This window comes from Andrena cerasifolii, chromosome 2 (assembly GCF_050908995.1).
Source record: "Andrena cerasifolii isolate SP2316 chromosome 2, iyAndCera1_principal, whole genome shotgun sequence".
In the NCBI taxonomy this organism is placed as follows: domain Eukaryota; kingdom Metazoa; phylum Arthropoda; class Insecta; order Hymenoptera; family Andrenidae; genus Andrena; species Andrena cerasifolii.
Window position 1 is genome coordinate 12,153,479 of NC_135119.1, and position 22,298 is coordinate 12,175,776.

Consider the following 22,298-nt stretch of genomic DNA (forward strand, 5'->3'; position numbering starts at 1 on the left):
AGCGCAGAAGGTCAGATGATGACTCGCGATTCCGGAAGGGATAATAGGTGGTCTGCATTATTCAGGACCTCAGGATGCAGGACCTGGCAGTGTCGGATCTCACGTTTCCTCCGAGCGGTTCCCGTGTTCCAGCAAAAATTGCTGGTTGTCGATGGCCGAGGGATTCGGTGGTTACGCTGGGTTACAACGGTGTTACTGCTTCGAGTAACGATCCTCCGAAGGGTTATAAATTGGTCAGCCTTGAAGCGCGCCGATCGTTTTCAGGATTTAGTTGCTTGGGTATAGTATCTGCGGTTAATAAAATCAAGCGACGCAAATGGTTACTCACTGTTGAATCGTAATAGAGGCTAACAGACGAGTCTGAGGGCAAAAACGTTAAAAAGGTTTCGGTGCCTAAAATGCTTGTACATTCAATCCACTGCACTTGCATCCCTCTTAAACATTCTCGTTAACAGAGTTTGAGCAGTTGTGGTCAGTTCGTGCGGCTTCATGCAGAGGAACAGCATCCTCACGTGGCAATCATCTTTGCTCCGGTCCCGCAAACCAGGTCTGACGATCTTCGATAGTTATGCGTACCCTAATTTTGTGGGGTACACTCATTGCATTCGGTAACAAGTTTTCGATCGCTGGACTACTTGGGTAATTCGCGACGAAATTAGTTTCTGTCGGCCGAAATTGCAGTTACGGGACACGCGAGACGAAGTAGCAGCAGGTTCGACGACAGACGTGAAAGCTGAGGTGGTCATTTTGGGGATTCCTCGGCTATTCTTTGAAATTACACGATTGCTACTGAAAACAGCGCGAAGGAAAACTCCTGAGAGGAAAATGGCGTAATCGCGTGGCGGCCGATTCCTACGATCCGCACAACCATTCATTTCATCGACGCAAGTGTAGGGGGGCCATTTTTCGAAGGGAAACGAAACGAGAATCGCCCATTAACCGCACGATAGGGTGGAAGACGTCGATGTAGCATCGCGTGTGAGAAAGCCACGAACGGAGATCCCCGAGGCTTTCTTTGCCTGTGTCTTAGGATGTAACGTGGACGTACCGTATCTCGTTACATTACTTATCAACATCCAGAGGATCGATCTCCACAGAGGCATTGGAATCGCATTTACTTCAAGCATGGATAGTCGAATCAATTCGATTGCTTAGTTGTTCAGAATTAAAGAGTCTTTGTAGAAAACACTGTAGTGCCACAATTATTTTTTTTATCGGAAAATATGTTCTACCAGGTAAATGTTCTCCAATGGTAATACTATGGTATAAGAATTTTAATGCAATTTCCCTTTATAAATACAAGTTACCAATAGTGCTGAGAAATGGTACTGCTAGTAGGTCCAACGCTACTACTGTAGAAAACAATGTGACGGCTAATTAAGCGATAGATAAACGGGATGGTACTTACAGTATTCGCGAATTTAAATGAATGGCACATTCATTTTTCTCTACATCTAAGAGGTAGCATATTTAACGGGTTTTCTACAAATATTTTTTTTCACAAATTTGGACTATATTAATGCAAAAAGTAGAATATTTTGTGATGTATTTGGGTTACTGTATACTTTAGCATATTTATCAATCGAAACAAATCAGATTTCGTAAATAATTTAAAGTCAGGGAAGTTTTCTCTGTCTCCTGAAAAATTTGATTCTTGGCACTTACAGTGTTTTCTACAAGGACTCTTTAATTTTAGATTTTACACGCGCCAAAAGTTTTACATTTTTCGCTTTTGTCGACCTTTACTTTCTCACCACTTGCTTTCACCTAAATTCATAAGATATCTCCACAACGAAGTCGTTCAATTCCGACACAGTATCGCATAATAACGCGTGGAGAATGCTCTCTGCGACATGGTATAGCGCACTTACCGCGAATATGATAATGAAGTCCTTAAAATAAATCGCGCTTTCTCGATTCGCGATTCGACTCGCGAAACACTGTGCCCCGAAGTATACAGGCCTTGCTGCGTAGGTTCGTTATGTGCACGTGCGGGTTTTTCTGGTGGGTGGGTAGTCAATCATGTTCGACCTCCATAAATAATTTCACCGAAACCCTTTGTTGCATCGACGAGCGCCCATTCGAACGGTACCGCAGGCAGGCTCGCGAAACTCTTGTACAGGTGGAACGAACGCAACAGATGAATTTTTATAACATTTCCTAAGCCAATCGTTAAAGTAAAAGATACAGCGATTCTGATATATTGTAGGCACCGAACTAGCGACTAATTGGACAGGTGCGCGCTGATTACAGACAGAAAGCATTCAACGGCTTTATTAACTCCGAGCAACTGGACAAAAAGGGATTCTAGTCGCTCACGTGCCCTTGGTACATGTCTGACGGCGGACGTGTTAATATCACTAGCGTCAATGCCCGCGAGACACTCTGAATTGGAGGAGTCAAGGCGGACGTCCGAGCTATGGAAAAACGACAGAAATTTATGCGAACTTGACGTTTGCGGGGAAAACAGCGAGACAACTGTGTTAACTCCGCACAGAGGCGTCTCTTTTTCCCCGTCAGCGATGATTTGTGAAGGAACGCGGTGCCCCGCGTTTAAGGCTGCTTTCCACGTGTCGCGGACATTGTAACTTATGCGCGTACACGTAGAGGACGCGAGTACCTGATGCGGTCATTCTCGCCGCGGAACGTAGTCGTAGGTTACGGATAAAATTTTGTCGCTGCACGCTAGAGGGGCTCGCGCAAAAACGCGTAAATTATCGCGATGCCGTGGAGGCTGGTAACGTGGTAATAATGCAACGCGTGGAGACGCTGCCGGAAGAATCGCGAGATTTACTACTTGCCTTTAATTGTAATGCTGCGAAGGTGTTACCGAGCTCCATCCTCTTCGAGCTGAATCCAACGTTCTCGGAGACGAGAAATGAATGATATTAAAAAGCAGATCGTTTTACTTTGTCTATCTCGATTTATAATAGATCTCCTAGCTTCCGTATCTGAAGTGTTTTAATAATACCATCACCGCGTGGCGATAACCACCGCTGTAATAACCGATCCATTTGATAAAGGGAATGTTTATCTACTTATCAAATATTGACAACACGGTATCTTCCAAATGCGCCATTCGCTCGCCCATCGTTCGACTTTAGTGGGAAAAATCGCAGAAACTGTTTACCCTCAGTGATACAAAGCGGGAAGTGTTTACACTGTCGTTGGATTTCTTATTCGCTCTAATCGTAACTAGAAATAGAATGTTCAAGGCAATGATTAACACTTTTCTGTTCGTTAGAGGATCGAGGAGAAGTTTATCAAGAAATCAGCGCGAGATATATTTATTTTCTCCGTTATTTGCTGCGTATAATCGATAATGCTCAAGGTAGTCGCGTTGATGAAGTATGGTTGATTATCGCCGTCGATTGGCAAAGGAGATGGTGGAAAAATTGTCGCGAACCGTCAGGATTGTTTATCCCCGGGGCGGGTGGGTTCAGGTTCTTTTATTTGCGAATGCTTATAAGGAAACCGGTACCGTGTAATTACCTTGAGATACCGCTACGACGTTATCACACCCTTTCCTCTTTCCTCTTTGTCGCATCGCGCGCCGAGATGGAGATCCTTCCTCGTCTGTCTTTATACAGTGTGGCTTGACCCGAGACCTTGACACTTGACTTGAGCCGCATCCTTTCTTCATTGAAGGAGACCGTTAGCTTCGGAGGCTCCCCGACGGTTGACCCCACTTCCCTTCTCCGAAACTGTTACAGCGAGCATTACCATTTCTTTGCGATTTTCTGACACACGTAGGCCATGTATTTCAGATGAATTCTTTTTTACTCTTCACGAATTCTATGGTATCCTTCCATGCCCTTTTTTTATTGAAGCTATCTGGCTCGGTTTATAGTAGCAAAGGAATAACAAAAATTTGCTCGTGTAATTATTATTACAGAAATGTGGTTCAATATGAAATAGTGTTCGTGATGATGAAAATTTTAGAATGAGTGAGTTTCATGTTAAGTTAGATTTTTAAAAGATTCAAAACGAATTTTTGGTTCCCGTGGGATCATAAGAAGACCATAAATTTGAAACGAAGATGGTATCATAAGTTTAAACATGTAAGACTAAAAGATGGCATATTATACTACCAGAGGCCAGGAACTAATCTTCAGATCTTCTTTATGGCAATATTTTATTCGGCAGCGCACGATACGGCGGTGTTCCAGATTCCTCTTGAAAATCTTCCGTAATATCTGATCGGAAGTTCAAGTACGATAAACGAGTCCTGTACCTCGATGCTACTAACGGTACCATCGGATCCTTTCTCTTTCTCTTGCCAGCGTATCTGCAATCACGATGAAAGTCTTCCTCTTGTCTACATGCACGGAGTGACTTGACCTAAGGCCCTGGTGCTTGATCAACCGAATTCTTTTCTCGCAGGCCACCAGCCTTCTTCTGTCGCTGATGTTAATCATTTGTACGGATAATTGCATCTGTCATGCTGTGCAACCTTGTTACATTAACGTCAGAATCATTCTCCGAAGAGTCTTCCTTCGAGTCACTGCTTTTATCAATTGTACAGATTATTCCGCGCATATTTCCAATTACTATTTCGCACCTCTTCTGTTTTTAATCACAAAAGGGCCTGACTTCATTTTTACTTTATCGCTCTTGAGACGATATCGCTTAACGTTTATATTATTATTATCGATCAAGGTATATTGATTCAGTTTTTAATCGATATCTACCACTAAAGAGGGTAAGAATTTCCAAGAATGAAACTTGCAACGTCATATTAGAATCGGATAGTCTTGTTCGATGGAAGTCGATGTAATTTCAATTAACCGAACATATTATTTAATCGGTACACGATAAAATTACGGATAAGGGTCGCAGCCTGTTTTATTATCTTCTTTTAGCCTGGTACAGGCTTATAATTACGTCTCTAACGCGATCGATGTAACGGTGCGTCGGGTCACACGCGCGCCGCGCTCGAATTTGACGCGCGATTTTAATCGGATCGTGACTCCGGGGAATTTCACCAAGGCATGACGGAGCCGAAGGAGGCGCGCAAAGAAACAAACATTCGTCGCGTACGGAACCGTGAAGTAACGGTACAGGGTCCCTGGAACCCTGCGAAGAGAGCAAAAAAATAACAAGACCACTCAGCCATCCGCGACCCCGACGAACGTGTCCCGTTCTTTTAAGGACAACCTTCTCGCGGATACGTTCTCATTCACGTCCCGTTTACCCGCCTTCAGCTGTATAGCGAACCGTGTAATTTAAATGGTACGCGGTGTAAATTACCACGGACGATATGTTCCTCGATAATTATCGTTTAAAAGCGGCCGATTTAAACGGGCGATAGAAACGGTGCACTAATTACCTCGCCAACGATTTCACGAAACCGAACGGTCCAGCGATTAAATGACTTGCCTGAAATTTCCGGGACCTTTTTTCTCCATCGACGAATTGTTTATCGCTACGAAACGTGCGCCGCGGAGAAAGACATTTGGGAGAGATAGTTTCGTACAGATCTATCGAGTCACGTGTAGTTTTAGAGGCGGGTCCGGAGGTGGAAAAACGGTGTTCCTAGCTCGAGGCTCGTGTAACGATTATCTGTTCCACTGCTTCTCAGACGCATTGTTACAGATCCGTTTACATTATCCGAACTTTCCCTTTACGAATAGTGCCGGAACGAAGCGGAATTGCATGTCGTGATTATACCGTGCCGCGCTACTGTGGCCAATTATTCACATCGGGATCATTGAACGAGGCGCGGACGATCCGCTGTTGCTCCGTGATTCGATGGAAACGCAGCTCGGATCGATTCGATGGTAATCGCGATGCAGAACGGGCACGATGGTTTGGGAAACGTCGATTGATTAGCACGACTGCGTATCTCGTAATTGGAATATTATACGTTAGAGTGCTAATGCTGTTTGCTTCGTTGGAAGTCTTTGTTTAACGATGCTGGGAGAACTAGTTATCCCGGCTGCCACGGCAAGAATGGTTCGTTCACCTGCGTCCTCAAATATTTGCTTGCAGATACACCGGCCGGTGATCATCGTCAGGGTCGCATGTCCCTCCAGGCCGAGCTACCGTCGTCCAAGGCGAAGAGGGAGCAAGCACTTCGCAGCATCCTCGCCGCTAGAAGACGACAGATCTTGAGCCAGCGGCCAATCGAATCACGGAATCTGAGCCGCACACCGAGACCAGCTGAAGCCTCGCCGAAGGAGGACGTGCTGGAGGCTCAGGAGACCAGGCACGGAATGTACGTAACAGCGCCGGCGATTGGCAAGACAGCGGTGCCCGGGATCGTAGAAGAACCGTCAGAATCGTCCGGCAGGATAATCGTGGCAGACTCAGGGGGCAAAGACGTGGACATCGAGTTCGTCTCGAAGGAGCTGGAAAGCGAGCAGGTGGCCGAGCAGGGGCCGAGAAAACCGAGCAACGAGAGCTTCGCGGCGTCAAGCTTGGAGGGTAAACCGGCCTCCGGTAACTCGAGAAGCAATTACTCGATCGACCATAGGAATTCCTCCTCGGTCCCCTCCGCCCCGACGTCTTCATCTCTGCTCGCGAGCAGTCAGAAAGCTACGGATACGGAGACGCGCAAAAAGAAGATCGTATCGATGCCGGACTCCCTCTACAACTATTTCAGGCCGGTGGAGAGCAACATCCCCGTGGAAGACATGTCGCAGTTCCTCTACTTCGGCCAGAAAATCCAGCCGGACGCGCAGAACGCCACCGGCAACAATTCCGTGGAGGCGACACCGACGGCGCCGACCGCGCCCAGCTCGCGGAGGAGGTACTCCATGAAGAGGTTCAGCACGACGACGCCCGTGCCGCTGCCGAGATTGGAGGAGATCATCAACGAGGAGATGAACATCGCCGTGGAACGACAGGTCGTCGAGAAGAACACGGTGTCCAAGATCAAGAACGCGTTCAGGAGCCCGGAGAACGGCGTCTACTACAGGAAGCCCAGGCCGACGGATTCCATCGTCGCTGTCAATGTTATTCCGACGAAGGAGACCGGCGCGAATGCCACGGAGACAGACGCTGGAGCAGACTCCAGCGGCGATAAGTTTCGCGACGATAACCCGTCCGCTCACGCTGACACGCGGGACCAGCTGCGGCACGAGAGAGGAAGTGCTACTGCCCACGTGCTCGCTGAAACGAGGAATGCTACCAACTCGACCCAGATACCGTACCGGCAGCCTGTTTCCGCGGACGCGGACAACCAGTCCGTGGAAAGTGAAATCCGTTTTCGGCATCGTCCGACGGACACCTCGAACGACACGGTCGAGAAACTGGACAGCTTGGAGAGGTCCAAAGTGGCGAAGGTACAGGCTAGCAGCACTGACGACTCGTCCACCGTGGCTGGGATCGAGGATGCTTCCTATGTCGACAATCTCAGACGCGGGGATACTAAATTGGACGATACTAGTACCTTAACGTCGTCCGACACGGAAATGTACGGGGACCACACGGAGCAGAGAATCAGGAGAATCGACATTTACGAGACGAACGGTAGTTTGGAATTTACCAGGAACACTGAGCAAATGCATGCTGACCAGCCGCGTACACCGAGCTCCCGCGAAAGTAACAACATCGAGACTTCGACTTCCAGGGACAAGATCGCACGATCGACCACCGAACCGTTTCGAATCGGCTGGGCATCGCCAGAGACGTCCACCCTGAGGATAATCGTAACCGAGGATGATCGCAGCCTGGGGCAGAGCTTCGCGATCGGTACGGACGCCGCGGTGAAGTATACCGTTAAACCGGTCGATTCCACGGAGGAACGAGTTCGTGTCGCCGCTTCCGGCGATGTTCCCACTACGAGAGCTTCCTCGGCACCGAGCGCCGCGTCCAGCGGCAGTAGCGCGATCGATGGGAGCTCGCCTATGATCGAGGCACCGACAGCGAGGTCTAAGGGTCGTCACCGGGAACAGAAGCATCAGCAACAGCACGGAGTGGACAGGGGCGGCAGGAATGAAGGGAATCGGGAGCAACATCGACATCAGGAACAGCAGCAGCACGTGTACGCTTACACGATAACGAACGTGACGCGGCTGTTGCGCAACTACACCGGACCTGGGCTAAGCAGAGAGGAAGAAGGAGGACCGGAGAGAAGCACCGGTACGACCGAGATAACGACCGGATCGGCGCAGCGGCGTCAGCCACCGCCGCCGTCTCTTCTTCAGCTTCCTCGTGCCGGTAGTGGTATAGAGGCGGACCGAGCGCCGGCGGAACTCAGTGCCGGCACGACCGTCGAGGTAGTCGCAGCCGGTGGAGCGTCCACTGCTCTCCTGGTGGGGGAACGGCAGAGGAAAGTCGTCACAGTTGCGGGGCAGCCGGAGGAACGCGCGGTCAACAGAACCTCGCCGCAGCTGACCGTAAACAAGAGCGGGCCGAGGTCGACGGGCAGGCAGACGGAAGTCGGTAGCCGAGGCGCCGTCCGATGGAATCACACTAAGGCCAGGAACACCGATCTGGAGGGATTCGGCGACAGACGGTACCTGAGGAAGTCGGCCAGCGCGGTGCTCAATCAGCGGATCGGCGCGAACGCCGACGAGGACGGTGCCGCGATAGTCGGTAAGAGGCGGAGATTGACAAATGGCCAGACTGGAGCGTCCGGCAGAAGGGTGAAAGGGGGTAAGATCGCGGAGGAGGGTGTTCACGGTGGTGCGTCGAATGGGTCTAGCTTGACGGGGGAGAAGAAAAGTTTGGGGAAGGAGGTGAAAGTAGAGGATGAGGTGCAGGCACGAGGATTTCACGCAGCCGTGCCCCTTGCTGTGAACTTCACAACCGATGGTATCGCCGTGGCAAATATGACGGAGAGTGTCACGATGGAGCAGAGGACTTTGTCGCCGGTTGATCCGACCACCCAAACGCTCAACACCACCGAAGAGGATGGTAGTAATTTGACTGAGACTGTGACTTCGGTGAGCGGGAACGTCGAGATTGATACCATAGACAGAATTAACGCGTCTAGGAGTGAAACGGAGAGTGCCTCCGCGAGTGGAAAGAACGCGTCGAATGAGAACGGGACGAGCGGCGCAGATGGTGGTAGCGGTGACGGAAGCGGTTCGTCGACCGTGACAGTGACCGCGACAGTCGAAACGGTCGAGGCCAAAGAAACGGCGTCTACCACAACACCAATGCCGCCGCCTGTTTTTCCAGTTACACCCAGAATAATCACGGAAACGGCACGAGCACCTGTCGAGAACGAGACTTTCACCGTGAGCCCGACGGAGCCGGTGAACCAGATGACGGATATCAAAACCACCGAGCCGAGCAAGCCTTTCGGGATGGCCAATCTGGACCCCTCGGAGATCCAGAAGATATACAGGTCGAAGGATGCTACTACGACAGCGTCTACGACAACTACGATCGAAGCGCCTACAACGTTAATGACCACGGTGCAGATAGAGAATTCCACGCTACCGCAGGACCAAAGTGCGACGATTGATTCGAATAACGGGAAGAAGGATTCGGCGGTTGTGGAATCTAGGAAGCGCGTTTCCGGCGAGAGGTCCCCGGAAGTACGGGCGCGAAACCTGTCCGACAAATCGAAGGACAAAGACGACGTGCTGCCTATAATGCATCTGTACAACACCTCGGACATCTTCAACAACAGCGGCCCCGTGAGCTCGTTCTCCAAGGGAACGGAACGACGAGCGCAGCTTCCGATGGCCGCGAAGCAGCCGGGGGTTTCCAGAACCACCGAGAAAGTCAACGACACGGTTACACCGAAAACTACGTCGAACGAAGCTTCGAGCAGCAGCCGTGCTCCCGTTCCCGAGCCCACGAGGAAGGACAAGCACGACGAAAGTCGCGAGGCGTCCTCGCAGGTCCCACCGACGGGCCCAGGAAGAGGATCCGCGAACGGGAACAGGACGAAGCACCGGCCGGTGCATCATCACTCTGCCCCGCCGGAATACAACGTCTCTGTGTACCCCAGCGAACTGAACAGGACGTTCTTCGAGACTGGACTGATATCGGTCAGTTCCAGGGAGTCGGTGAATATCAGTGAAGTGATATCCAAGAGACACGACGGAGACGCCATCGCATCGCAGGAGACCGTCGCTGTGGTCAGCTACATCCTGGCGACGCTGGTCGTCTTCCCCATCGCTGTCGGCGTCGGACTCATTCTCAGAAGACTGATACTTAGGAATCGTAAGGTGAGTGGCGCGTGGGATTTTAGGTCAGAGCGGCTGGACTCACTGAACAGCGGATCTTAGAAAGCACTGGTACCCGTATGCATGTATAATATAGGTCGTTGGATGAAAGTGGTCTCTCGTCTTGTCTTTGGCCCTCTGGTCCGCTGGCCAGGCTCCTTCTCGCGTGAAAGTTTGTGGAGGTGTAGGAACAAGGTTGGTGTCAGTGACCTGCTTACTTTCGGAGCAGCGGTTTGAATCGTTCTGTCATTGTACGGGCTTAGGTTAGGATGCTGAACGTATGGTACAGTTGAAAAGATTCTTCGGGGGAAAAACAAGTAGGTCGCGTTGAATGGTATTTGTTCGTAGGAGACCTCGCTTTCTGTAAAATCGGTTATGAAGATTCATCGGGTTGCTGAGCGATTGAGTAGAACTCGGTTAGCGTGCCTGTTCATTACGCGCTACTTCTACTTGCGCGCAAGCGTGCATGCATGCTGAATGTTCTATGGTGCGAACAATGAAACAGATTTTTAAAGATTACTCGTGTTTCATTATGTTCATGATTTTTTTTATCATCTCCATGTTTATCGAGCATCGAGGAAAAGGAAATTGGAAATCTTTTTTAAGAGAACTTGTAACATTCAAGGGTCTTTCCACCGTGACGCCCTGATAAAGTACCGCTGTTTGGATTGTTTTTTGTCACAAAAAGAATGCGTTGAAGATTTTTCTGTTTATTAATAGGGCTGACCGGGGCAGATTGTAACAAAAAAAGTTTTCACAGTTTTTTCTCAAAAGTGTTTCCCTCAATCAGGACATAATTTGCGGGACTTACTACTTACATATGTGGTGAATTGATTGCGTGAACGTACGTGACAAAATCTTGGGCACTTAGACATCTAGCTTCATCTTAAACAAATCTGAACCTTTGTTACAATGTGTCCCAGTCGGGGGTAAATTGTAACACATCTGTTTTACTTATTTAAATACAAATATGAACACAAATAAACATTTCTAAAAAAAAACATAAATGAAAGCACAGATCATTATTAAACATTTGATACAAATGAGTTACATCATTGCTTATTCATCTGATTCTATCAAAATCTTCTTCCCTTTCTTTACTTTTGCCTGTACACTTTTTTTCTACTTTTTGGATTCTCGATTGTTCTGTTGTTCGTCTAGAATATTTTTCCCGGTGTGACAGCAAATAGCTTGCTTTATCACCATTTAGAGCGGAGTAAGTAGCAACATGTTAAAATTTACTCCGAGCTTGAATTTTTGCGTTTTACCTCAGCAAACGAGAAACTTAACATCAAATTAATAAAATGCATACTCATTATAATAAACCAATCTGTACTGATTGGTTTGCGACAACGAAGCAAAAATTCAAACGGTTCCTAATGACGGTTAATTAAAATAAAAGTGTAAAGACAACATTAACTTACGTGCTCTAAATACTAAAATTCTGGGCTATAACCACAAAATGAATAAATAACGCTCGTTTGTGTTACTAAAACCGACAGTGCTAATATCGTCAAGCAACTCTCGCATGCTGTGGGTTACCAGATTTGTCGTTCAAAAGATTTTACTTATGTTACAATTTACCCCGTGTTACAACCTACCCCGGTCTCCCCTACGTGCTTTGAAAATACAAAATTATTTTTTTCATATTTTTTTAATGTTTGCTTGCGCCAAAACAAGTGGGAATAATATGCGCTGTAAAGTAAAAGACGCCTCGACTGTGTGGTCGAATTTGGAATAACCGTGTGTCTGATACAAAAAACCAGAAAGATTTGTAATCTGTATGACTGTCGCTATGGCAGGGACTAAGATTAATTAGGTCGATGAAGAATTAACAAAATGGCGGACGTCCAAAGTTGAACTATCGAAATTAGCTAAATTTTTTAATCATTCTGCGACGCAACAGATGAGAAACAAGCAACGAAAATGTGTGATTCTAGTTCAGGCCACAGCGACAGTCATACTGATTACAAACCTCTCTGATACCACCGTCCCAGATACATGGTTCCTTCAGAATCGACCATGCAGTCGAGGCTTCTTTTTTTCACAGCGCATATTACACCCCCTTATTTTGGGGCGAGCAAGCGTTAGAAAAAATGAAATTTTTTTAATTCTGTAAACACATATGAATAAATAGAAAAAACTTCAATTTAGTAAACACATTCTTTTTGTGACAAAAAAAAGTTCCAAACAGCGGTACTTTATCAGGGCGTCACAGTGGAAAGGCCCCTTAAGAACATAAAAATACAGTAGCTTCAAATATAATATAAAATATAATAATTAAAATAAATATAAAATAAATATAAAACATAGCAATCTTCTTAATCTCCAATATCGATTTTCACGTGGCTTCCTTCGAGTTTCTAGGTGAAACAGATCGGAACAAACATATCACGACTACATTTCGTTTGGAATCTTCCTCGAGGAAGCTTCATAAATATTTAAGTACAGTGCGTTAGCCGTATTTGATCGATTCAGTGAATCAAGGCGAATCTTCCACCCGCTTTAAATGATACCCTTGAACCCCAATAGCGTTTCATTTTTATTCCCTGGGAATCTCGCCTGCCGGTTGTAATTTCCATTCGGCCCTGCTGACCGAGAACGTTATCTCGACAAAAAAAAACCTTTGATTTACACTTGTGTACCGTAACGCGTATCTGGCTGATGATCGTTAAATCGAGACGCGAAATCGCATGCCACTTATGTACCGTTACGCAGCCTGCGTATTATCATCGAGTCAGGGCATTTATCATCCAGCCATTAACCGAGACTTTTCGTGTTATCTCCTGGCCACGAAATCATCCCGCGTGTACCGTCCAGCTGTACCGATAATTGGTTGGAAAGTGCCGCCACGACACGGAGTCGTGCGCGAGAAATTAATTGGAGTGGAATCGCGGCTTGACGACCGCGGTGAGCTCCAGTTGGCGTGTATTCCGTGGATCATCGAGGCTCGGGCTTGCTGAACGATTGCTTCTTGCGAGGGAAATGGCATAAGCACTAGGAAGTAGATACTTTGAAGTTTTATTAATGACCGTGTTCTGGAGGCCTTTGGTAATGGAAAGTTTGCGGGTCGTTATAACAGGACTCCGTTTCAAAACTGATATTTCCTTTGTGTGTGTCCTTGGACGTCTATCTATTATTATTATCCATCAAAATCTTTAGATCCGGGTTCCGTTAAGGCACGACCTTAGTTTGTTATTTTGAACGCTGATTTTCGAGGCCAGCGCGATTTTCAAGTAGTAAATATGCTAGGCTTTGATATCGTAACTTTCTATCGAAGTGTCAAAATTCTTATCGGATATGTACACTAATTGACAGGGTATAAAAATGAGTGGGATGTAACCTGATCGTCAGCTGTTTTCAAAAAAACTTGTTTCACGAAGGTTCGCCAATGATTCATCGTGAATGATCGTTCAGTCGACAATCACGATCGTAAGGTTCATTGTATGAAAACGATTGTCTGTTTTCCTTTGATCCATTCGATAGTGCGATGGCTCAAGCCAGTGGGAAAATAGAAGCAGAATTATATAATGAAACGATGGTTCACGCCATTGTCTTTAACGAGTGTTTAATTGCGCTCATCTCGTTAAGAGGATGCAGCGAACTCGAGCTCGATCGCTGGACAATTGAAATTCATCGGGGACGATTCATTCACGAAGCTGCAGCGGCTTAGCTTATCATTCGCGGCTTTGATCAGTAGGATGCTTGAATAAGAGAGACGTATTTCTTCGCGCGGCGGAGGTCAATGCCGTTTCGCTTCTTCTTCCCGAAAGTACGCTCATGGGCGCGCGCGCGCTTTCGCAGTTGTGTTCGATCCGTGAGATATTTGGGACAACTCGAGTATTTTTAGCGAAAGGGGTCGTAAAAGTCGTGGGTATAAATTTCAAGTTAACTGGACATTCATGAGTGTAAAGTTGCACGGTGGTACAAAGGGTCACGTGAAGGTAAAAAAGAAAGCTGGCGGAGGAAGGGAAGAAGAAAAGGTGCAAGGACCAAATGAATAAACGGTGGACAAACCCGTTTGAGGGCTTCCTCGAAAAAAAAAAAGAATCGAACGTGTCCTGCGCGCTTCGATATCGAGTCTCATTGCAAAACAATGGGGTGACCTAGTTTTCAAGCGAGCAATCTATTCAGGAGACCACGTCTGTTAAAAGTTAGCAAAGGAATTCCGCGGATTAACCTGGAAGCTCAAAGGTTTGATAATAATACAAATAAAAGCACTGTAAATGAAATACGTTCACGTTTGATGACCAATGCGAGCCATTTCACACGTCACTCTCGAATGAAAAATGCAAACAGCCACGTAGGTATTTCTTTTGTATTTGCGTCAAAGTTGGTTTTTATCGGCTTCGCGATATTCACTGGCCGTTTTGCGTATTTGCAAGTCCGCCGAGCCGCGAATTATCTGTAGCATTCGCGTCCAATTTGTCCGTACGAATTCTCCGTTCTAACGAAATAATATAACACTCGGTGAAGCGTGTAATTAACAAGGAAATTTTTACGGGTAAAATGTGCTACGTGATGACGGTAATTATGCACAGGTGCTCGAGGAGTCGGACACATCGTCGGAGATAAGCTGCCGGAAGGACGCGCTGGATCTTGAAAACGGCGACTTCAAGACTTCCATTGAAAAAGCAATAACAAAATTACCGAGGATACAGCACTTGGTAAGCACAGCTTTCCTGTAAAATAAATTCTAACGATTGAATATATTTAATCACAAGCAAGCTTTTCCAGCCGCAACAAAAAGGGGATACATGACACGGTGGATCGATCCTGTAGCACAGTGTAACTCGTTAAATAGGGGTGGTTACTTTACTCGTAAAACAAGGACCCCATCCCAGGAGTTCTTAAAATCATGTCGAGTTTTTATTCATAATTTAAGTCTCAAACTGGACAATTGCAAAACAAGGCGTGCCACCTTCTTGCGCGAGCTTCATTAATTGTTATTGACAAATAGCCTTAGCTCTTTAATTATTTGAAAATAATTGCTATGTCGACGGGCAGGATTCTGCGCGTGTTTCCACTAGAGTCGCGAAACTTCAAAGGGACCCTTCAGCCCGCAGATTTATTCGTCAGGCACTTTTAAATAATTATCATTCGCAACTCAATACCGGCTTTTTTCCTCTGCCCAGTGTCACGAAGCGGAGAAACCTCCGCCTCCGCCGTCGCAAGAATCCAGATGGGAGTTTCCTAGAGATAAGCTTAGGTTACAGACGGTCCTCGGCCAAGGAAACTTCGGCCAGGTAAGGCATTATCTTCTGCTTTGAACGAAACCGAAACGCTGAGGCACCCGACCCCCGCGCGATAATAAATCGCCGCGCGTGAACACGAAACGCTCGGCCCTCGCAGAACCGCGAATTTTTCTAAAAGGAAATTGCCTTGAAGTCCCAAAGGAAACAAATGGCGCGTCGCAATCCGTGCTTTCGTGGGAGGACCTGGATTACCTGGAATTTCAAGTTACATAATTTAGCAACTAATTTTTTTAGACACGAAGTATAGGTGCACGGTTCGCCAGAGACAATCGTCGCTTGCATAATCTTATGCACTCAACTGTAATTCGCGTACTCGTTAAATACTTTGCCAGGAATTTGAAATTTGTTGGGTTTACCAGTTTAGTGATCGTTTGGATGTTCGTTACGTACGTCCCCAATTAAGTAGCATCTCGCGGATTACATAAACGATTATCTACCATGAATTTTACAATTGTACAATTACTTCTTGCATAATACTTTCTGGAATTTTGTCGAATTCTTCACTTGTAGATAACAGTGATTCGAGATGAATTGCACTCTCTCGCGGTGTTTAAGGGTACTTTAATTAAAACGGGAAACGCATTACGCGACTTGAAGACTGTTCACTTAGATAATAGTAATTTATTATATAATTTTTTGTACAGGGAGAGTTATGTGGTACTGTACGGAACGGCTAACGCTTGTTTTACGTAAAAGGCGAGGCTGATAATTAAAATCCTGTTAGAAAGTTGTGTTTAGGCGATATTTTTCAATCATTCAGGTCTGGAAGGCTGAAGCCGACGATCTGACCGGCCATCAAGGAACCACTCGGTTAGTGGCCGTCAAAACTGTCAAAGAAGGTGCTTCCGACCGGGAGAAGGAGGATCTAGTTCGAGAGCTGGAAATTATGCAGCAGCTTGGCAGTCATCCCAACGTTGTGACACTCCTCGGTTGTTGCACCGAGCAAGGTAAGCTCTAACTTTTCGAGAGATGCTTAAGGGGGTATTACACCCTAGACACTCGTTTTCGACGGTGATATTTGGAAATTAATTTTGAAAAACCTATCACACCTACAGGGCAGGGGTTTTGCACACATATTTAGTAGCGTTTAAACTATCAGCACAAGTTTTTGCAATGCATTATTTTGAAAATTGTACAAGTTACACTCCGAAGCGCAGGTCATGTCATCAAACCCGTCGTAACCAGGTCCGGACATTGTTACCGAAATCACAGGTGTTTACAAAATTGATATTCGATTTTTTCGACTTTTCTTGAACTGAAATAAGGAGTAGGGGGTCTGGGGGATTGTATCGAAACTATTGACGTAATTCTGCTACGGGCTGTAGGTACACATTCACTTTGAATGTGTGTAAAATTTTAGCTCAATCGGTCCAGTAGTTTTTGAGAAAAAAATGCGCCCGATCTGAATAATTTGTTTCGAGAGAAACGTGTTTAAAGTTTTTCATGCAGTTGCGACCTATACGATTTAAGTTACGGTAGATAACGATTAATTTCTGTAACTTGCCCCTAATCTGCTATACTAGGACCGTGGAGGAAACCTTCCTCAGCTTAAAAAAAAATCACGTTAGGCAGCTCTCTCTTCTCTGCTGGCAGTCATAGCCTCTTTAGATACAAGGGTCGAGGGAACTATTACGTGCCACGCTGCGGCCTTAAGCCCCTATAACTCTGGGAGTTTTACGAATTTCACCTTAATATTTTAGCGACATATTTTCGTAATCCCAAAGTATTATAAAATCAAAAAAAAAATCGAATTTTTGTGTGTAATACCCTTTTAAAATGCTGGATTTTTAATCCATGATAACGGTAGGTTAACTAGAATCATCTTTGCCTTGCACATTCTCGCCAAACTCCATATGCATGCCTCCATATTGAATGAAACCGTGAGTCAGACCATGAATTCATCAGCAGACGCGGCATATAATAATTTGCCACCAGCATATTAGGATTCGCGCTCCTTTTTGCATCTGCATCTTTAAAGCCATCCTACTTCGTAACCGAGTATGCGAATCACTTATCCCCGACCTTGCCTGCATGGACATCGGCGACGTAAAACTATATAAAAACTAGCAGTGTTTTAAGTGCCGGCACTCTTACTGAGAACCCGCAGATTGCAGCTTATGATGATTAAGTAATGAAGCCTTGAACAGGTGGTTCGTTTGCTTAAAACGTGGCATCGAGTGTGCTACGCCAGCTGTTTGCCCCTTGAATTTTTTGCAACGATCGTTATAAAATTCTGTAAAAGTCGCACTAAGTTCCTTGTAACCTTCAAAATTCTTGACTTCACAATATTTGCACAGTAAGCAGCAAGCTTGGAATTTGTCCAAGTTTAACGCCTTCCAATGAAGTGGTAGAATCGACGCAGCTTATGAACAGATTCAAAATTCATTTTCACAGGCTAACAGGATTACTTTATCCGAGAAGTTTTCGTGTAAGTAACAAGGCGTACCACCTCCTTGCGCGAGCTTCATTAATTTTATTGACAAAGTAGCCTCAGTTTCTTAATTATTTCAAAATAATTGCTATGTCGGGGGGCGGAGTTTTGTGCGCGATGCCATTAGAGTCGCGAAACATCAACAATCTTATAGACCACGTGCATAAAACGTGCAGCAGCAACGTGTTCGAAGCGCAATTACAGCTCAAATCGGGCTTATCTCGCGACAAACTGATGTATCTTCAATTTATTTACGATTCCACGTTTTCGACCATCGTCCCAAGATCGTATCGTGCCGCGAATCGCCGCGTAATGCATATTGAAGTCATCGTTAGGGAGTCGCGAGAGGAGCATTCCTCGTCTTTGAGTCAGCGACAACCGTCGGCTGTCTTCTTCTTCGTCCATGCGCGGCCACCGTAATTATATTTACACGCGTGCGCTATTGTTTTGCAAATAAAAGGAATGGATCGATCCTCGTCCTCCTGGACGAGCTTGCTGGCTGTTTACTCCCCGTCATCCCGCTGGTAATTGAGCAATGGCTCTGGCGAATCAGCCTCCGCAAAGTCGACACGGACAGATTAACGAGTTCTACGCAGTCTGTCGTGGATAATGAGACAACTAATTGTGAACATTATTGGATAGGACTTTTCATTGATCGTAGAATACGTAATGAGGCAGGTGCGGAGACGAATTTCACGTTACGCGTCGCAAGAGCAGTTTAAATTACTTTGAATACTTGTTTTACCTGCTCGAAGGAATGCACCACTTATTCGTCGCTCTCGTTCGCCATTCCATTGATTTTCGCAAACTTCAGCACATTCCGATTCAAGCGTGTCGCGTTATATTGAATTACGTCGCCGAGTGTGAAAAAGAAGAATATCACCGTGCAACATTGCGATGGGAATTTCACGCACCAAGAAACTGCGATGGAAAATCGGCAACGGTTACCTGTCTGTCAATCTTCATTTTCTAGATAATTGCTATATAATAGAACGTTGGCTATTAGAAACGGGATAATCAGCGTGACATAACGTTAAATCAAAGTACTAACAAAGTGTTTTCTTGTTTTCGATTATTGATTCTGCGTAGCTGCAGGGGAGAATTTAATGGACGATGATTGTGTTCGGTGTAATAAACGGATAAACAGGCGTTTCAGTATAAATTGTAATAATATGTTAGCGATACTACTTCTTAACGCAGCTCATTCTTCAGAGACTTCTCAGTTCGCCTCACATTTTTGCTGGCATCTTTGGAGCATGTGGACCGCTGCAATGTTACCCGCGTTTCGTCACACGGACACATTTTGCCATTAACGACAAATGTGTGCTTGAGACATCAAAACTCCGGACAAGAGACAATCTGGTGGTTTTAGTCTCGGCGGAGCTGAAGGGAAGGCCCATTATACGTCTTTCGTTGCTGGCTCGTCGGTATCGTCTCTCTCATCGTATAAATTTCCATACGCGTCCCCATGGCGACGATCCTCATGGCACAATACGTCTATTAAGTCTGCGAAATGATCGTCCCTATGGGGTTGAGGGAGAGGATACCGGTATCGATACGATCGGCCCCCATGAACGTCGATCTGGATTTGACGTTGCTCCGTTCTTCCCCCCCTCGATACTTATGCGTGCACTATTCTTTTTCGCGATTGTATGCTAATGCGTGGGGAGCTCGTCTAGTAGTAACGTGAAATTTAACCCTTCTTCGTGGAATAAGTTCTCGAAAAGATTAGGAGAACTCAATGCTTCGCGTGGCCTTAAAAGGACTAACTACTTTCTTAGTCTTCCACTTAAGAGCCTAAAAATCAGGGAGAATCGATTGTATTCATCGGACAGATATAGAAGACGAATAGGCAGAAAGATATTGAAATGTATCTCTAAGTATCTTTTTTCTTATGCAAATTTCCAAAAGGGAATGCCTCAGAGTTTTCCCTAAAAAATTCAAACTTCCACGCCACGCACGGTTGTAAAAAAAAAACAAATTCAACTCGATAGGGTCGTTCCAGTAATTGCCCACGATTATTAGGGTCCACGGAGGACGAAGCGTGTTCGCCTTTGGCGCACCTCCTTGAAGGACTCCTCGTCCCGGTTGCATGGAAGAAAAAACACGCCTGCGAGGACCTACTCGCAAGATTTACGGCATCTGAATCTCCGGCTCCCCCCTGTATTTATCGTTTCGGCCCTGGTGGGCGCGTTCGAATTCCTCTCGAGCGACGTTTCCGTCCCTTGACGCTCGACTCTCGTCACAGCTTACGTCCTTTCTAACGACTTTCGACAAAAACGTAAAAAATACTACGCTGCATCAAACGTTCGTGAAACGTCACACCCAGCTCCAAGGAGTTCCATTATTTTCTTCGTTCAATAAAGGAATAAAATACAATTCAAATGCCACCTAGAGGGGTGTCGAGAATATTCTGTGCTCCCGAGCTTCTCTTACTCTTCTGCATGCTATTCCTCACTGTCTAATATCTTCTTACCATCTACCTAGACCTAGAAAAAAAGAAAAATTATAAGACGAGAGCCTCAGAACTGAGATTACTGTATTAATTCCAAAGGATTTTAGGCACATATCGAAATTCCTGAAGACTCTCGATATTTCAACATCACATTTGATAGCTTCATTCACCGTGGACGGTTAAAGATTAATTCAGAACGAAGAAGCTGTGTCGCATGGGGCCGCTGAGTCTCCGCGGGCCCTCGAAGAATCCGTGGATCCCTCTCTTTTTCCTCGATCATTTTTTCGTTCCTTTACGGTCTAATCGAGGCTCGACTTATTTATTCGCGGGGAACGAGATTCCTCGACGCTTTAGCGAGTATGAATTAGGAGCAACATTAAGGCCCGACTTTCCGCCGTATCTTCTGATCCAGCCACAGCCCCGCGGTTATTGCAACCTCTTTCTTCCGCCATAAACTATCGCGCGTGGCGATCATTACGCGAGGGCCACCGGTTGTCGATGACAAATGTCAGCGATCCGCTTCGACGTTGCAGAGTATCGTTTATTCGTCCCATCGTGGTGTTTCTGTTTCGTTGCACCGCGTTCGGGCCAGCCAGGTGCAAAGTACGAATTTCTTTGGCATTCCTTGACGTCTGAAACGAATTAATCCCTCGATGATGGACATTTAATTACTGGAACGCAGCTCTGGCGCTTCTTATGCTGCAAATAATACCGGGAACGATGCTCCCGGTTCTGGGGAGTGGTATTAATTTGAAACTAATAATTTTCATTGTGGTGATTGCTAACAAGGGCCCGTATCATTGCTTTATATTAGACCTCGAGAAGAAGAATGTTCCGGCCCTAGTATTGTCATGTTCATGGAAAGAGGTGCGCTGTTTCATCTAACGGACAGTCCATTTCTCATACCACCAATGATTCTGGGAAACACGGAGTTACAGGCACGTGCGAGTCTCGTAAAATCCTAGCCTCTCGTTTTATGCTAAAAAGCTCGAGCAACGAGTCGGGAACAAGAACTTGTAGGAAGATATTATACATTTATATATTCACGCTTCGTTCGGCGTTAAATGATAGCATTCAAACGCCCACTGTCACGGGCATCGAATTAAGCGACTCCAAAGTTATTGTTTTAATCGTGACACACGAGTTTTTTTTGTCAAACTCGTGTGATTACAATTCTTCAAGAAATCACTCGGCCACGATGATAGAACACGTTTGGTGTCTGTGCAAGAATGGTATTATTAGAATTCAGTAGAATGAGACGTCATCGTTGCAGTTTCAGACCTATCTGAAAATTCCTCTATAAACAGTAGGTAGCCTTCTCGCATTTTAAAGCCGCAAGTGACAGAAAATGGTACTCATGAATATATGTAAACTAATTGGCAGCTATCCAAGAAACTAATTGTCCAACAAGCAGACAGTCGTTTGCATTAGATTATGCAAAGCAGCCCTACGCGCGTGTTTTGCTTGCGGCAATAATTTATAATTATTCACTTACATCTAACTTGTTAAAATTACGTAATTACAAAACGATGCATCTACCGAGGGTCGGGCAGACGACCTCGAACCCTTAGAGCCACAGATTGCATATTTCAGACCAGGGTTTCGAATTCGACAAACTTTAACCCTTCGTGGTCACACCTTATAATCACAAATTGGTCGCATGGGGTTCACTGCACTCCAGCGTCATTTTGTGTTACCATTTTCGTATTTTTTAATCTTTTAATTTTCCAGTGATAATTATACATTCGCTATACAATCGTGCTGTAATAGTTTTATTTCTAGAAATGTTAATTTCGAAACGACGAAATTTGTAGGTAAAAAAAATAGTAATAGAAACAGCGATTTTTTTTTAAATTCACCAGATCTTTAAATTTAATATTAAGGTCTAAACACTTACAGAAATATTGGCAATGAAAACAAAAATTGCCTGGGGTGCGATACACCCCGCGTGACCACGAAGGGTTAAATGAATTTCACTGCCCTTTCTGTGTTCGTGCCATAATGCGTATAATTCATCTGCCAAGAATAAA

General features: G+C 45.7%; 1 protein-coding gene across 4 annotated transcripts in view; it reads left to right on the top strand.

The window, feature by feature from the left end:
• LOC143378817 (uncharacterized) overlaps positions 1 to 22,298 on the top strand; it is a 224,597-nt gene that overhangs the window by 192,868 nt on the left and 9,431 nt on the right. For all 4 annotated transcript variants that reach the window (XM_076830817.1, XM_076830819.1, XM_076830816.1 and 1 more), the window contains 4 exons: positions 5,992 to 10,130; positions 14,669 to 14,794; positions 15,263 to 15,373; positions 16,143 to 16,329. In XM_076830817.1, coding sequence (XP_076686932.1) covers positions 5,992 to 10,130; positions 14,669 to 14,794; positions 15,263 to 15,373; positions 16,143 to 16,329 — 4,563 coding nt within the window. The remainder of the gene's footprint in view (positions 1 to 5,991; positions 10,131 to 14,668; positions 14,795 to 15,262; positions 15,374 to 16,142; positions 16,330 to 22,298) is intronic.